Consider the following 18427-nt stretch of genomic DNA (forward strand, 5'->3'; position numbering starts at 1 on the left):
GAAGTTTTCATAATTTTTTCAATTAAAAATATCGAGAAATGTAGGCACAGTAGCTATTTTCCAGAGACATCTTTTTTCGGAGGCGCTTGGCGGTGAGCAAGATTGCTCGGAGCTGGATCATCTGAAATAAAAAATTCAAAAGAATTTAGCTTTCCTATGAATTGATCTAGTCGGTGAACGAAGGAATTTTAATTTTGATGAAACCTTTTTTTTTTATTAATAAAAGAACGAAAAGTTTTAACACGAAAAATTCGTATTTTTGCCTCAAACGTCTGTCACATTGTCAAAAATCAATTTTTTGTAAAATTCTTCGTTCACCGACTAGATCAATTCATACGAAAGCTAAATCCTTTTGAATTTTTTATTTCAGATGATCCAGCTCCGAGCAATCTTGCTCACCGCCAAGCGCCTCCGAAAAAAGATGTCTCTGGAAAATAGCTACTGTGCCTACATTTCTCGATATTCTTAATTGAAAAAATTATGAAAACTTCTTTGATAGATATATATTATGATAAAGAATCGATGAAATAAAAATACTTAACAGTTTTTTTTTTTAAATTCCCCAAAAATACGTTTTTTTCGACTTCCTGACTTCTAGGTATAACTCCTTAAATGTTACTTTTAGATCGTATGTGTTTCTTCTGACGTTAAAATTTATTTATAAACAAGTCATGAGTATGAAAGGCGCAATAAGGAAAATTTAGTAAACAACGCGTTGCGCAAGGTGCGATAAATAACTCAATAATAATTGATACGACAGGCGAAGGAGAGATGGTTAGAAAGGGATACACTAGGCACGCATAGTTGAACGGATTCGAGAGGTTGTTTGACAAGTCGAGATGTGTCATGTAGGCGAACAACCGTCGTCGCCTCCCACGGAAGAACATATATCGTCACGATGAAAGGAGAGATAAGTAGATAGGTGCGTCGGAAATCGGACACATTTCGTAAATGTACGCATACATATTGAGATACGAACCATCGAAGACGTGATATCTCTCGGACCGTAAATCTCGTGCAGAAAAAAATACCATGACATCACGTAAATATCTCGTTTCATCGCTCGAAAAATATCGCGTTAGGGGGGTCATCGATAGAGAATAAGAATCATACATGTGTGAAAGAGAGAGAGAGAGAGAGAGAGTGAGTGATGTATGTAAAATACACACGTCACGAATCTTGTGTCTCGTATTAATATATTTAAAAATAAATTGTCCGGAAGTTTCAATCGCGATCCGCATTGATGCAGTGTCCAAAATTAGACGTGATTCTGTCCTGAACTAAATTTGACAGATTGCGAAACTGCAGAGGGGAAGGCATCCGCCTCCTCGCTACGGTGGCCGATAACGGCGGTGAATTTGATGCAAACACGGTGTCACGTTTCTAACGAGTATGCGAGCGACGACGACGACGACGACAACCGCTCTCGAGACGGCGTAACGGCCGCAGCGGGACACAAAAGGGGAGAGAGGAAGAAAGCGTTGAAATACAAGTCGGAGACACGCGAGCGAACCACGGAGGCTGCGCTTATCTTCCGCCCCGCGAAATTACTCCCGCACCATCTATTTTATAGTGACCGCGCTATTTATACCCTACAAATATCTGAATGACGGATCGATCGCGCGTTCTGCATCCGTTCCACGTATCTACTCTTCCTCTCTTTCCCCTCTCGTAGAAGAAATAAAATTCACTCTCTAATGTTGACAATGTGAAAACATGCTACGAATATTAATTATGTATATAAAATTAAATTTTCGATATAAAATTCATTATGAATTGATCGCTAAAATTCGACCAAAGATTTATATGAAACAAAATGTCGGGAGATAGTTATAATTTATTAAACCTTCTTTCTTCTAGTGTTAAATCCTTCTAAAAAAATCTATATTGTACCGAGGATTTGATCAAGTTATAGGGAACAAATCGTAACCGTGCTCTTCAAGAGGGACAAATAAGACAAATGGGGGTAAACAAAGCAAAGCAACGAACTCTCGAGTGTCACTCACGACATCCGCGACTCACTTATCCTTGCGTATCTGAAAATGAAACGCAAATAGCTTGGCAAAAGTATTTTTCCACATCAACAACATTCTGTCAACGCATACGATCGTTGAACGGATATTATCGCTACTCGCGACTCGCGATTAACGACCGCGATGTGTGGAAACGCGGATACAAATCTAGAAAAAGAATCGCCTAAACGACACTTGTAAATCGCGATACTGATCTCGACCTTATCCGAGGAAGGCAGATTTAAAAGCCAGGAATCCTAAACGATAATTACGCGGAAATTGTGAATTATTTTTCTAGAGATATCGTAATGTCATTTTATATATTTATTTACATTAATTATTTTAAATTATATTTTATATAAAAATATTATTTAAAAATTTCTTTCTTACTCCCTCTATTGATAAATATAAATAAAATATATATTTTATGATAAATATAAATAAGATATATATTTTACGATCGCGTACAATTTCCTTCATTTAAAAAATTGGGGACCATCGGGAAGCTCCTCGATCTCCAAACGAGTCCGCTTATCAGTCTGCTTATCCGTCACTGGCGAGGAAAGCCGTAATGAACTGTTTAGAAAACTGTCATGCACACACGCGAGAGTGCGCGTACATATGAATATACGCGACGCGCGGTTCGAACGGGAGGCGTAACGCGCATATCTGCTTTCGTGCGGCTTTCGCGACGCAATCGGCGCCCGTAATCACACGAAGGTTTCAATGAATCGCGCGAGGCAACGTGCCAGCTAGTCGCGGACCTTATCAGCGTGGCAAAGAGCAGTATCAGCGATAGCCCATTCCGTACGTCTATGAGTCGCCGAATCGCGAACTCGGCCGGCGATTTCATTCTACAAATGCGACGTACGGCTACTCCAAGATCCCAATTTTTTTTCCTCCTCTTTTAATTAACAATATCGCGATATCACGTCGCTCATCTATGATACGATATCAAAGGCGATGGGTGGCGGGGATGGATGTGTGCAACATGTTATATCTCGCGTGAAACGAAATAATAATAATGGAACGTTGATAAAGATAGGCGCACTTGTAAGGTAATTTGTTGATAAGATAATATATTAAGATTGCGCCATTCAAGTTATAGAAAAACACTTGTATAAATATCGAAGATTGAAAGCTAATACGAAAACTAATTTCGATTTGTACAACAGAATCATCGGACGTGAAAACTATCGCTCTCTATTATCTTTTTCTCGTTTTATCGCACTGTCAATATTTACTAGTCAATAGAGGATACGTGATTTTCTTACACTGGCAATAAGTATTAAAAGTCTCACCAATAAGATAATTTACGTCGCGTTCAAAGGTAGTTGAAAGAAAAGTTTTCTCTTCGCCATGCATAATTAAAAAAATTTCATCGCACTTACTCTTACGTACACGCTTTACCGCGACGTAATTCTTATTTGAGATTCGTCGAATCGAATAATGTCATCGACTTTTAATCGATGCCGAGAAGCAAACGTTTCGGAGGCCGCGCGCTATCGCGATAGAATGGCATTCGCGCTGCACGCGAATGTGCATAGGAAACTTAATACCCGCGGGCTGCAAATAATATTGTCGAGAAAGGCGGCGCAAACTGGCACAAATGGACTCGCGTAACCGTGATACGTGGCGATCGTCATTTTCGTGGAAGAACAATCGGCCGCGTAATCCTATATTCCGTAATCGCCGTCGTGATTTCAAGCGGGAAATCCCCAGCTGATCGAGAGGAGATTAAAGTCCCGATGCCCAGCGGCATACGAGATGACAAGTCGAATGAAAAACTAAAGCGGACCATAATTTCGAGCACAATTTTCAGCAGCATCGTACAATGTATGCTTCGTTTGCTACAATTACCAATTAAGTCGATTCAAGTTTGAACGATCGCTCGCTTCTTTCTAAGAAGCAACCGGGGAGAGTCCATTAAATCTCAGTTAACTTTAATTAACGTTTATGGGAACGGCTCACATAGATGCCAGTTTATCGCGTTTTCGTTGTCACGGATAAAAATAACGATCGTTTTCGCGTGTTTACAATCTGGACCCATCCCGAATCCACAGTGTCTTTTTTTTATTTCAGATTTCATTTATCGGAATCATCAATCATCCTTTTCACCTATTTTGTTATTCAGATAGCATGTGTGTTCTTGTTTTGTTTCGACAAATATTCTTTTAAATGCGAGATATTAATGACCTATAATAGTGCTGTTTCCGGTCTATTTATTATATAAAAAGTTTAATGAATTTCCACAAAATAGCTTATTTTTATGTCGCATCCCGGATACGGAACGCACATGCATTACATTAATTTATAAAATTAATAAACTGACATATTAATTTCATTTATTTTAAACAATGCATAGACGATGTCCTTGCGAGCCTCGAGAAGACAAACATACGTTATATGCGTCGAAGGGAAAAAAGAAGAGAGAGAGAAAGAGAGTGTGCACAAGTGAGACGAGGGGAAAAAGGATCAGGTTCCTTTCCACGTTTTCAACGGGAGTACGAAATTACGTTCGGCGAGAGGGAGACACGCTAAAACGACGTCGACGTTTATAACCCTTTGATGTATTTCGAGTCTTACGCACCCCGCTGCAACAAGGTAAACAATCTCTGTTTCCTACGGACAGACAAATTCCTGTATTTCGCTTCGCACATATTTAACGTTAAAAGCGACCGTCTAATCGCAAGTTTCGATTACTGAATATAAAGATACGGTTTGACGTCAATGTGACATGCGAATCGAACAGACGTATTGCAAGCGGATCAATTATTTTAGAGAGGACACGTTACTCCGAAAAATCATTGTCTCTTGCGGAAAGGAAAATATTCAATAGTTTTCGTACATAAATCTTTTTTATCATCATACGTATCGTTTCAAATAAAGTCATCGTACTAAAGCGTATGATTCAATATTCATATCACTGTCATCACTCGGTTGTAACAAACGTCGGTCGAGTGCAATCACTGCGCAGATTGAAAAGAAGAAGATATTAAAAATGTGACGATTATATATCGTAATTATTGCAATTTCAAAGGGTTAAAGTCTGGTGTCACTTTGCTGATATCAAATCGATCGCGCGCGACGATCGGTTGGTCCAGTATCTCGTGTAAACGCTCGAGGTTCATGCATGATCGAAGCATGCGAAACAGAGAGAGAAAGAGAGAGATCTCGTTAGTAACAAAAAGGAAAAGAAAACGAGAGAAAAATGGGAAAAGGTCGTGCCGAGAACGACATCGATTCTCAGCACTGCTGATATTTCAGTCCAACTCCGGAGCGGTTAATTTCATCTCTGTCTCTCTCTCTGTTTCTCTCCTCGTCTCTCCCGCGTTCCCGTCCCTATACAGACAGGCGTAAAAAAGAACGACCGCATGCCACGCTCAGACGACGCAGGAATTCCTTTGGTGAAAACTTATCGATCGCCAGACACGAGGAAACGTCTGTTGCGGGAGGGAGACCTCGAGAGAAAGAGGAGGCTGCGGAGAAGAGGCGTCTTAACGCTCCGTGAAACCAAGTCGAGGAAAATCGAGACAGACACCGCACCGAGGGTTCGACAAAAGTGTCATCCGGAGGAATCGCCAGCCGTCCGTTGCCGTCGGGCTCCTCGAACGAGAACGCTTCCTCGAGGCGGGATGCGATCGAGAGCGCGACGAGCAACGTCATCTCTCACGTTCGATCTCTCGAGCACGTCGTGCTCGTCGATCGTCGGTTCGGGGAGGCCAAAGAGGCAGGAAGGGAAACGCGAGCGCGAGCGAAGAGTCTCTCGACGGGAAACAAGGCGGAGAGAGATATCCCGTAGGAAGACGTCGCCGAATTCCATCTCACATCTGGCGGCGGGCAAAAAACGACGGCGCGATCGCGTTTCTCGGCAAGTAGTCCGCATCCGATCGATGCCGACGGCCCGGCAGCGACGGACGCGTTCCCCGCATCCTCGCGATCGGGAGCATCGCACACACTCGGGCACCCACGTACGGGCGCACGCACACGCGTACACGGGGAAAAGAGCGTGTACGCGGTACGCGTTCAACGCACCGCGCGACGCACGGGACGGACGTACTCACCGCCGAGGCATCTCGCGGCGAACACTCCCAAGCCGAGCCACAGGCCATATTTACATCCGCGCCGATCCCTGGAAGCGGAGAGCCCAGCCATTTTCTACACTCGGGAGCACATACTTTACTGTGACGTAAAGCGCTCCGCGTCGAGTCGCAAGGCGCAGGCTACCCCGGCCTCGGCCTCGGCCGTCTCCGTCGTCGGTCGGTTGGTGGGGACAAGTTGCGACGGTGGGACGGGGTTCTCGTGCATCTTCGGCTCGACAGCGAGATAGAGGGGAGTCGATCCGCTGATCGTGGGGACGGGGACGTGGACGTGGGAGCGAGCGAGACGGTGACGATGCCGATTGCGAGACGAAGATTCTCAGGTCTGTACCAAGAAACGAGGCGAGGGAGAGGGTTTTTATCTGGCACGAGAGATCTCGACGGTGCGATAAGGAGAATTGAGAGGTACAATGGCCAACGTTACGCGTATTGCGATAAAGTCAAATTGTCAAATGTCAATCCGTGATCGTTGATGCGAATTTCTGGAATTTATCGTAATAGGGATAATGTTAATGAATGGCGACGCAAGTTAATGAATGCGCATATTTTCTCTCGATCTTTATGAATGATATTTTTTTCCCTCGAGCAACAGCTTTCCAGGTCTAGCATTTTATGCGAATAAAATTAAAAGAATAATTAAAAATCGCATAAATTCTTCTTACATCGAATCATTTCGTATAAGAAAAAAAATGTGCGTAAAAACAGACAGTAGATACGATTGCGACATACTTTGCTCCGTATCTCCGAAAGTCGCATGCTGATTTTTCCGAAGGTCATTTGTCTAGAGGATTATCTCTCTAAGAGATCAGGGTCTGTTTTGAAAACGTCTTTTCCACGAAAAATCTCTGTTATTGTTTAGGAAGTTTACGTGTTCGCGGAGCTTACGGGCCTGGCGTCGTTTCGTTGGCGGGGAGGCGCGCGACGGCGCCCTTCGGGCGCCACGAACGACGGCACCGAGATCCGGAGATCTCTCCTTCTCTCTCTCCCTCTCGCTTTCTCTCCTGCTCTCGCCCACGTACGGGGATCGCGATACTCTCCGGAACGAGGCGGGACGGGGAGGGTCGACTCGAGTGGTGCTCCTTGGAAAGGCGCGAATGTCTATGCGCGGCGCGTCACCGCGGAATCTAGAACCTAGCGGGCTAGAATCTGGAATCTTTTTCTCCGATCCGCGGGATGCGCGCGAACGAGATTTCTCTTTCTCTCTCTCTCTAACTTTGCGGTATTTGCATTATTCTGGTGGGCCCGTCCCAGTCGATTGAATCGGATGCACTCGTCGACGCGCGGATTGAATTCGATAAAAGCTCACGTTTGTAAAGATTTTAGATTGTCGCGTGAATATTTTATTTTTAGCGTCGATTCGTAACAATATAATGATACTTTGATATAAGCGTACGTAATAATAATGATAAATGAGGAAATTTGATTCCGAATGAGATGCGCGCGAAATAAAAGAAATGAAAAATCACCTGCAGCATAAATAACACGATATACGTGACTGCTCTCATTTTCGAGGAGCAGGGGGAAAGATCGAAAGACACAGGGAATCTAATTTTTTTTTTCTCTTATTATATTTTTATACCTGTTTCTTCCTTTTAAGTAAGTCGATTTTTTTTTAAGTTTAAGGAAAAATGAAAGTGAAAGAACTGTATTTCGAGGATGGAAAAAAAGTCTGCGATTAACCGCCGTCGGGGGTGTGCATCACGCTGCGCTTTTAAATAACGATACGACTGTGCCCTCGGGTACATCGCGACTCGTCCCGGCTCGGCTCGACTCGACTCGACGCGCGAAGTATCCTGGTATCGATATCAGATTACCGGTTAATTGCTGACGGCGCGGCGCGCTCGGCCCCGAAGATTGTTGCACTCCGCCAGCGATATTTCACGCTTCGGGAGGGCGAGACTACTCGCTACCGCTTCCCAAACGACCCGACGCCCAATCGTAGCGCGACTTTAAATCAAACTGTCCTACGTGCCGTCTTACGGCCAGGCATGAATCTCATGTCAATTTTCAGTGACTTGCGAAAAAAATATTCCATTTCTACCAAAAATGATCGTCAAGTTGTTTGTTAAAGTATTTATGCGTCACGTAAATCTCCAAGATTTTACGGTAAATCTTTTCTAACGGTGCATATTTTCCACAGGTAGCGCACAAAAGAGCGAAAAGGGAAGATATAAAGCGCTTTATAAAGACGACGGGAGCGACAAAAGGCGCACTGTTCCCGGGTGAACAAAGCGCTCTCGTAGCGATTCTTTCGCGCTGCAGCTGGCGGATCGGATCGCGAAACACGTCGGTTCGCATCGAGATTAGGCCGTCGTCGTCGTCGCTGGCGCAGCGAGATACACGCGCTTTATGATCTTATACAGCGTAACCTGTTGCGCGTATATCGCTCGAGCGTCAAGTCGCGAGATCCAGATTGAAGCGCGTCCGTCTCGCGCTTAAAAGGCGTCAGTCATTATATTTTTAGAGATGATCTTCGGCACTTTTATGGAAAGACGTCCACGCGCGCGCTGATTCCAGATCGAGATGCAGCGAGCGACGCGATGCTTTATAGGATTTTTCCCCGAAGCCGATCGCCGTTGATTACTTGGGATATTTTACGCGGAATGCATGTAGATTTTGTTTTCGAATCCTATACATCTCTCTTCGATTGATTTAGACTGAATTTTTGACGCGGAAAAAAATGTATACTGTATTCAAGTAAATATTATTTATTTTAAGTATATTATAAAGTTTGTATATCCGCAAATATATCATAAATTCACAAGCATTAAATTTAATTGAATATATTCTGAATTTTAATAAGTGCAGTATTTTAGTCAAGAATATTATAATAAATTATAACAAAAATATTATAATAACTTAAAACAAAAATTTGGCTTACTTACTACTTAGAATTGGCGTAAAGTAAGTTTGATTTTTCCTTGATACAACTTTACAATATTCTTGAAGAGAAAATAAATAGAGAAAATAAATAAGAAAAAATAAATTCTTCTTTTGAGTACATCATAATGAGATTTTCTAATACTTGTGATGAGTATATTTTAAGACTATAATCAAGAATATATTCTTTGTCGAAGAAAATTATTACTTAAGAAAAATAAACTGAGTAAATAATCGCTTTTCTTGGCAGTAGAATGATATTTTTCTTTGTGTATTTATCGAGTCGAGAATTTACCTCGATTGGAACCGATCGATATTTTAAGTATCTCGTAATTAAAATTCCATTGTTCTCACGCTTTTACATTTTAATGTAAACACTAATCTCGTTTGCGGCTAGCGTTGTCGCGCGAGAACTCGTGAATGGGATAGACAAGCAGCTTCGACAATTGACGGTAAATCACTTAACATCGCTATTAAGCTTATAGAGTGTGCATCGTTGGAAACCACTAATGCTCGCTCGACTATGTTGTTCGAAGTAAATGATGGCTCTTTAGTCTAACTTCAGCATTCGCCTCATCGTCGATCTTCGGTATGACGCAGAAATTATTCTAGACTATAGCGTGCACTTATAATGATTTGCAGATGCTGGCAAAAGACGCAATAAAAGTCGTGCGCGCGCGAGACGTAAAAGTGTCTGTAAAGACGATGTTAACTTCAATGGCAACATCTTATGCGCGACTAGTCGCAATTAGCCTACTTGAACGAGGGCCTCGCCTTTCATTCAACCGGAAATCGATTCGATTCGTTGACTGCTGTCGAAGATTATGCGAGATAATCATGCTCGAAGCGGAGTAAATTTTGAAAGAAAAATTAATACCTCGGTCGCCGTCAATCAATGTCATCGGTTTCGCGGAGAAATCGCGGCGTCTATTGAAAAGAATAATTCCCTGCCTCCGGATCAATTTGAAATTAACGCTTAATTATGAATTATCGAAGATCTTCCGGAAATGGTCGGAATAAGCTGAACGATGAATATGCATGCGAGGCGTATTAATTGCTATAGTTGGCTAACGAACGCTCGCTGTAAGGGATAATTATCGCGAAACCTATTTCATTAACTGCCTCTGCGTCTCTAACGAACTTGGGAGAGCAAATGACAATGCGTGATACTGAATCGTTGAAGATTCCATAATGATTCGACGATTGCGAGACGTCAATCTCGCTATTTCTGGAAGAGGAAAAAAGAGACGCTGAAACAATTTTATAAGCCTTCGGATCTTAAAATAAATTGGATTGCAGTGTTTTTTCCGTTTTAAAAACAACCGTAAGCGGATAACGAATCCTCGTTTCTTATTCACGAATGTCTCGGACAGTCATGTCGGATCCGACTTTTTAAGCGTCGTGTTAACGAAAAAGGAGAAGCGTCGCGCCGACAATCCGGAGCTTCGAACCGGATTTCGGGATTAGAATCAGATACCTCCTTCTACTCGCGTTCGTTTTATACGTGCGAGGGCGACGGAGATCTCGCCTTCGTATACCGTCATTGTCCGGCTTCGAAGAAACGCGACAATGGATAACAAAGGGACCCGGGTTCGTGTTCCTCCACGAAATCACGATCCATTCGTCTCGCTTGAAAATATATTACGCTGACAGACGACGAACGAACTGACAGAAGGAAGAGCCGCGGGTTGTTGCGCGCGGACGTGACGCGGCGGAACACAATTACCATGATCGGCCTCTATCAATTTTTGTTGCTGTTATTTCGCGCCATCTCGAATCGAGAATGGGACGCCCCTCGTGGTGTTATTCTTGTCAATCCTCTTCAACGTCAGTATAAGCGAAATATATTGTTAATAAAAAATGAAAACCATCACAATCCTAATGAAAAAGAATCAAGTTTTTCTTTGACAAACATGAATATATGTAAATGCAGAAAGCTTTTGAGATATAAAGATATATATGTAAAATATGCGCTTTTGTTAATTTCAATTCGATTTTAATTTGTATTTACCAAGAGAATTGAGTGATTTATCTTATAATTTTAGAGTCAAGAAAGATTTAGATGCAACAAAGAATTTATAATTTATAGAGAAGAATTTATAATATAAAGTTTATATATTAAATATATTTAAAATTTTGTAAATTTATAAAAGAAAAATTTTTTAAAGAAAAATGTTTATTGTATAAAAATATCAATATATCTCGTCATATTTTTCATAAATTATCGATTGTATGTGACCTTTAGCGAATAATAGGTTAAAGTTTAAAAGAGAGAAATGTCGAAAGGATCATAATGATAAATAGGAGTCTTCTACGAAGGAACCTTACGCCTCGACGCGTTGCACGACAATGGTCGAACAAAGTGAGCGGGCAAGAAGGTCGGACCCTGAAAATCCCAATCTATTCGGCGCCAGCTACGAGGATCGTTCTGGCCGTGGAAGTATATTTCATTCCTCGAGAGGAACCAAGGGATCCGATGGCCTGACGTCGGAGCCATAAAAGAGCGAAATCCTCGTCTGGCAACTAACGTGCCATGGCGTCCATAGGCCATTCAGGCCCTTGGGTCTTTCAGTCTTTCTTTCCATTTCGCTGTCTTTCTCTCTTTTCTTCATGTATCATGTATACTTCAGTCCTGTATGCAACAGAATGTGGCCCGGAGGCCCGGCTTTCTGTAGAAATCTAAAAATAAATATTGAAAAAATTATATAATTTATATCATGGAAAATGTGTTTGTAAATTTATGTATATCTATATAACGAAGAATTAAAATTTTGCTAGAGATAAATCGTTAAACTTTTTATTATATGTATGTACATATGTATACTGTCAGTTCAACGAAGATAATTTTACGTTGATAAAGAATTAAATAAGATATGGTCTTTTTATTCTCATTGCGTCATACATACAGGATGTTCAGCTGACTCACGTCAATGATTATTTAAATCCTTCCAGTGATTTAACCGAGGGACTAATACTTTTTTGTTTTAGGAAGTATATTGTACTCGCCTTCTCATAAATAACAATCTGTAGCCAACGACCAATGGTCAAGATTAGTCAGTGGAAGGTTACATTGGATAATCGATCGTAATTGTGCCTACTTAGCGAAGGGTCCTCGAAGCTGTTCGAGTTCTGACTTGCGGGTACGTACCGGACGTCACAAAATTAAAATATAAATCTCAAAGCAACCGATCTAAGCAAACGTTAAATGTTGCGTTTACTACTATTAATCGTCAAGTAATCTTAGTATTTGATCGCGCAATGTAATGAAAAAAATTGACATAACCGGCAGACTAAGTATATATTTCTTGTTAATTTTCTTCAAGGATTTCGCAGAAGTTTCTCTTCTTTTCTTGTTCTTTCTTTCTCTCTCTTTCTTTCTGTCTCTCTTCTGAATCTTAATCGACCATCGTTACCTTCATCATTGCCGTTTGGCGCCGAGATAATTAATCGTCCTGTCGACTACTGCTTCGAAGGATGCTGCGCGCCTGCAGTGGTTTATCACGAAAAAGAATAAGGAATATAAGAGAGAGAAAAGAGAAATAGTGGCCGGAGGTCTCCTTCTCCAGAAGATGAGCACTCGAATGAATTCGCTCTCTGGTGCGTTGTAGAAACGACTACCTGCTACGATAACAACAGTTTACTTCCTCGTAGGACTCGTGCCTACGCAGAACCGGGATACGGATATCTTTAAAGGCGGTCTTTTTATCGCCAAGAGTCAGGTGTGAATTGAAGCCACTGCTAGTTTTTGATCAAAGAAAATGTACCGCCGAAGAGTCGAACCACGTCCGAAGAAAAGACAGTGGTCAGTGAAGAGATTAATCGATCTCTTGTATCGATTAATCAGCTTTGAGTGAATTTTAATTTTAACCATTATGTAAACAGAGAAGAAGGATGTAATAATAATTTGTAATAATTTCGAGATCTTTGAATTGTGGTTTGAAAATTTGCTACTACAGAATTTTATAATTATGACATAAAAAAATAGGATGAAAGATATTTGTCTAGAATAAGTATCAAAAGTCGAATCCTCGATTTTTTTCAGTCAAATTTTCAAATCGTTGCAAAACACTCACGTCCGAGTATGATCAAGCTAGTTGTGATATCACCGACTCATGTGAGCCATGATTTACATTCGATTTTAATCAGGCGTGATGTAATTGAGCTAATGAATGAGGATTCGGCGGATTTGACGCGCCGTTGAATACGTTAATTTGACGTAATGCCTATATTTAATTCGCAGAATAGGACGTTTAAAGGAAATTTTCAGTTAATAGCCATTTGTCTTCGAAATGAAATATTTCTGATAAGATTAACAAGAAGACATTACGCTTTCTCTTAAGATAATTTTAGTGACTGAATCTTTCATTCTCGATCTCTGATTTTCTTATTAAAGAGAAAAAATATAATGATAATACATTTGCCTCAAAAGTTATTAAGAATATCAGTATCACATATCATTAATAATATAAAGTTCTTTCAAGATGTTATCGAGATAGTTTGACGACAACCGGAAATAGAAAGCGTAGGTGTCTTTCATACCGAGTACAGTCCTGAAGCTTTCTGGCCGTTTCATCCTTATAGGCGCATACATGAAGGTGGCAAGCAATATGTGGGGGCTCCAGTATAACAAAGATTCATCGGGACCGGTTTCGTATGCCGGCCTTTTTTACGTTCCCCGAAGAGGCCCCGCCGAGCCATGGGTGTGAAAACCGACACCCACCCACTTGTTATTTTGTCAAACAAGAGCCCTGAAAATTATAGGAATCATATGCTGAAGCACGTCTCCTGAAACAATCTTATAGCACAAATTGTTCCCGACCGCACTGTGCTTTGCCTAATTACATAATACATATATTATAAATATCTAATGACAACATTATATAATTATGATGTATTTATATGATGTATAATCACATGCATATATCATATATCTTATATACATATATAAAAGATAAAAAATATTTTAAATATACATATTATGCAAATTTCTTCTCTTTCTAGGGCATTTTATTAATATTGTTCGATGTATCATATGTATCAAAATATTCATCGGAGAAGAAACTCATGATTATAACAATTTTATTTTATCCGCAAATTTCGCATGTATTATATTTCAAATGGCAGAGAGAATTTTCTCGGGAATAATAATAATAATTGGACGTAATGCAAAGTGCAGTCGATCTAATAATAATGTCGCGAAATGATAGGGACACGTATTACGACACCTACCCACTTGTCGTTTCGCTAAACATGAATCCAGAAAATTATAGGAATCACGTGGCGACGCATCTCCTCTCCGAGAATCGAGCCGGCTCGCGCGGCTCACGCCAAATTATTCTCGATTGCACGCTCGCGCTACATTTTATAACCGTCAATTAAACGTGACACCGGACAATTGCTGTTTGTGACCGATATATCTCCCTGTATAATTCTGTATGGAGGCGCAAAATTTAACGGTCGCCTCCCCCCGTGACGCACATTGTTATTCGTCGAAGTGTGCAATTTCAATCAAGTCATCGTCTCTTATTACTATTAATTAATCCTATATAATCGAAAAACCTTTCATTTTTTTATGAGACTGAACGACTACGTAAAATCGTTATTTAAAATTTATATCGGAAATGGATCGTTTTCTTCGTTTTATAAACGCGTTTTCCACCTTCTCTGGAGAAGCGATTCAACTCGATAGCCGCGATGCTTTGCAGAGCGATCAAAGGAATCGAAAATTGCAATGCGCCTGAGTAGATAGGTATTCCAATCTCATGTATTACTCGCAGCTGCGGTGGTTGCAACGATTCCGAGGCAATTGAACCGAGACGAAATGCTCGGCGGCTAACCGCAGTCATTATTTTCGATATAGGCCCGAAGGACTCTCGAGAAGGGTGGATGCTGCGCGCCAGTAACAAAGATTCTGTCTGGAAAAACATGGTCGGTGCGCGTGCAAACCCCATGAAATCTCGTCCCATGAAATTGGATTAGCTTCATGGCGTCTGACTTTTCGTAGTTTTTACATGGCCGTCCTCGCTACACTCTCCGTATTCTTTTTCGCTCCTTTCGTCACAGCAATTTTTAACTCCAAAAGGAAACGCCGAGGTAATCATGTTTCAGTCGATCAAGTCGAGATCGCAGAGATCGCTCAATGATTGTAAAAACGATTTCGACTCTTTTTAAGGTAATGTTCGAAACGTTCAGTATTTCCCGTTTTTATTTCTGTTTTATTTTTGTTATTATTATCCATGTTTCCACATGAACGTTTGTTAAAGTTAATTAAATTTATTATACTTTCTCTTCCCTCTATGTTTCAATCTATTTGAATATACAAGGTATTCCACTCCTCTATATTGATCATGATAGATTCTCTGATATTAATTTGAAATCAATTATTTTCAATAAAACATCAAAGAAATGTTTTCATTTATAGCGATTTTTTTTTAAATATCAAATATCTCTATATTAAATATGAAAATTCTATTAAATTTGTTTAAAATTAACTGTAGAATGATTGTGAGATTTTTCACACGTAAAGAATTTATCATTAAAATGGCAGAAGAGTGAGATACATGAAATAAACATTCGAGAATACAAATACTATGTTCATTTTTTAATTTAAAACAAAATTTGTGTTTTACCTGCAAACGAGTTAATGCTAAACAAAAATCTGGTGGGTTTTCTTAGCCATATTTTTCAGGAACAGCGGTCGCTGTAAACGATAGGCATGGTGTAGCACGAGGAACGCAGGTATTTAATGCCAAGTCTCGCCGAGCTGTCCGCATTCTCAGGTGACAAGCCCCTTTATAGCTCTCACCGTTCTCCGACACGGCGTTTCTGCGCCACCGTGGAAACTATAGCGCGGTTCGAGTACATATAAGTACATACGTAGTAGATATCGAGGTGTACTCAACAAATAAGGCACTTGTTAGACGCTTCGAGGCTAGCGACTCGCAACGGACATCCCTATGGGACAGGTTTTTGCGCAGCCCTCTTTTGGCAGCACAATACCTGTCCTTCGTTATTATAAGACTGATGCCCCAAAGCCATCGACATTTTTGTAAATATATAGTCATACGCACTCGACGAGCATACTCGAATCTTTCATGTTGTATTGAATATCTCTGAAACCATGAATTCAATTTTAATGTCAATCCTTTTTTTTTAAATTTATGAGGCAATCAAAAAACTGCCATACTTAGCTGTTTCGAAAATCTGTAATATTTAATATTTTGATAAAAAAATATTAAATTGAAATATGAGAACATATTTAAATATTTATAATATATATTAATATTTAATAATATATTTTTTAGTAAATAATTATATATATATATATATATATAAAATTATGTATGTATATTCAAATCTTTTACTTTATTACATAAAATTTGTCCGATATTTTAAACAAAGCACTTGATTTCGCATTCAAATCACGCAGAGTTGTGAAATATGCCCTTTTTCTTTACTCAGTAATTCTTAATTTAATAATCAATAATTTTACAAGGAATAGAATATAGTGTTGACTGCGCCTGTCGAATGCAACCACGTACGCACATACCTAGATTCATACGCTTGTTTCGTATCCACGTGTAATTATTCCTATTTATGCGTATTTGTGTGTATCATGTTAAACTTCATTGCGCCTAGCAATAAACTTTCTCTACGATAATGATGCTTAATGAAATTAAAATTGTAAAAATATTTTATATTAAATTACGAAAAGATGCATATATATATATACATAAATTTAAAAAAAATGATAGCATTATAAAAGGTACATCATTCAATATAAAGGATAATGATGTTATTCAGCAGAGATAACAATTATCAAGTAGCTATTGAATATATATTGAATTCAATCAAACTTGAGCAAAAAATGAGTATCTATTATGTATAAATAACCATATATATATATATATATATATATGGAGAAAAAAAAATATATTTTTTTTTTCTCTCTGCTACATGTATCTAATATTTCACTGTATATATGAAAACATATGCACGCACGTTCGTATATAAGCGCACATAGATTTGTAATTATGTTGCAAATTTTTTTTTATCTATTTATATGATTTTTAATTATAAAAAAGATTTAACCATGTGAATATATAGTTCACAAATGTGGTGTTGGTACAATAAATGGAGCCCATACATAATAATATGAGCAATATAGTTAATTTTTTTAAATTTATTATTTATTTTATTTAATTAATAAAAAGCACGGAATTTTACTTCTCCACTTTTTTCGTTTTTGCTGAAGCCTGTTGCGCCTTCATAACCTTGTAGACAATTTTCTGTTCTTCGATCAAGAATGCACGTACAATCCTGAAAATTACATTTTCGTGTAAGCTCAAAAAAGCATGAAATTTAATGTAAAAACAAAATTAATTGATTTCATAATTAATAAATGACAAATTTCCCTTTAGAAACAATAAATTGGTTTTTTCAAGTATAGATTATTCAAAGTTTAACTATTTTTATACCTTTCTTTCACACATTTGTGACAAAGAACACCTCCATATACACGTTTGACAGTCTTCTTACGTCTACACATACGTGACCGTTCCATTGGCCTAGCAGGTTGAATACCTCTGAGTTTATCTTTACATTGTCCACATCTTGGAATCTTCTTAGGTTTCTTAAGATATTGGTAGACTAACTTGCCACCTGGCGTACGTACACTATTCAACATTTCAACATAAATCAATTAATCTTAAAGAATAATGTGAAAAATAATATTCAAGTAAATCTTATAAAGAAAATTTATTTCAATGCGACAATTCTAGATATTTTTTAGAGAATAGGCTAATTATTTGCAATAATGATAATCAAAAATATATACAATATTAATAAAAATAACTTATTTATGTTTATTCGTGTTTAACGATTATTTTCACTGTCCGTTACACGTGAAACTTGTGCGAATTTAAGCAAACGACCAAAACATAACCTCAAAACTCCCAAAAATGTTGCACGAATAACACGAATTACTAATGTCAATTTTACCGCGGACGAAAATTAATGAAAAAGAGAACATTGTCAAAGGTAATATTATTTGTAGCAGCATACTTACACACGCCTCCTGTTGCTTTTTGTGTTGTACGACAAGCGTCGTCGATAGGTTAGTCGCTGTACCATCTTGCTTCTGCAACGCAAAAATCACTTGTTAGCGAGAGAAATCAATTTATAACTTATCGCGACACCAAATTTTTGTCGTAGATTTGCATCGAAATCATATTATATCAATGCATTTTACGATTGATTCGCAAAGCGTGGATATCGGAAAATTACAGAAAATTGTCACGAACCTTCTTCAGAATCAAACGGAAAGGGAAACGAGCGTACGCCAAAGAGAAATGTTTCCGCGCATGCGTAGTCAAGCATGGTGACATCAGGTATTATCTGTCAGGGATAAATGAGAATCTCCGCTAAGAAGGGTTC

General features: G+C 39.2%; 2 protein-coding genes and 2 long non-coding RNA genes across 8 annotated transcripts in view; 1 reads left to right on the forward strand and 3 right to left on the reverse strand.

The window, feature by feature from the left end:
• Tkv (serine/threonine receptor kinase thickveins) overlaps window positions 1-6235 on the reverse strand; it is a 9316-nt gene extending 3081 nt beyond the window's left edge. The window contains exon 1 of one of the 3 annotated variants that reach the window (XM_083090260.1): window positions 6077-6235. In XM_083090260.1, the coding sequence (XP_082946386.1) occupies window positions 6077-6167 (91 nt within the window). In that variant the 5' untranslated portion in view covers window positions 6168-6235. Of the gene's footprint in view, window positions 1-979; window positions 2296-2480; window positions 6017-6076 lie in introns of those variants that run through there. The other 2 variants (XM_083090261.1, XM_083090259.1) reach the window with 2 other exon arrangements.
• Window positions 1-15266, forward strand: part of LOC145966290 (uncharacterized) — a 21094-nt gene extending 5828 nt beyond the window's left edge. Inside the window, exons 2-5 of one of the 3 annotated variants that reach the window (XR_014437013.1) lie at window positions 761-922; window positions 4378-4616; window positions 8253-12132; window positions 12316-12911. This is a non-coding gene — a long non-coding RNA (uncharacterized LOC145966290). Of the gene's footprint in view, window positions 1-760; window positions 923-4377; window positions 4617-8252; window positions 12133-12315; window positions 12912-14852 lie in introns of those variants that run through there. The other 2 variants (XR_014437014.1, XR_014437012.1) reach the window with 2 other exon arrangements.
• Window positions 11200-16238, reverse strand: LOC145966292 (uncharacterized). The gene is made up of 3 exons (XR_014437016.1): window positions 15622-16238; window positions 13532-13740; window positions 11200-11671 (listed from the first exon to the last, which is right to left on the reverse strand). It is a non-coding gene; the product is annotated as an uncharacterized LOC145966292 (long non-coding RNA).
• A 921-nt stretch (window positions 16239-17159) lies between these two features.
• On the reverse strand, window positions 17160-18381 carry LOC145966818 (large ribosomal subunit protein eL34). Its single transcript, XM_083091199.1, has 4 exons — window positions 18295-18381; window positions 18060-18131; window positions 17470-17667; window positions 17160-17311 (listed from the first exon to the last, which is right to left on the reverse strand). Exons 2-4 carry the CDS (start codon window positions 18122-18124, stop codon window positions 17215-17217), a joined length of 360 nt encoding a protein of 119 aa, XP_082947325.1. The 5' UTR covers window positions 18125-18131; window positions 18295-18381; the 3' UTR covers window positions 17160-17214.
• Between the last annotated feature and the right edge of the window lie 46 nt (window positions 18382-18427).

The sequence above is a fragment of the Camponotus vicinus genome, unplaced genomic scaffold, assembly GCF_025532165.1.
Source record: "Camponotus vicinus isolate PSW18456_S1 unplaced genomic scaffold, iyCamVici1.0 SCAF_2, whole genome shotgun sequence".
In the NCBI taxonomy this organism is placed as follows: Eukaryota; Metazoa; Arthropoda; class Insecta; order Hymenoptera; family Formicidae; genus Camponotus; species Camponotus vicinus.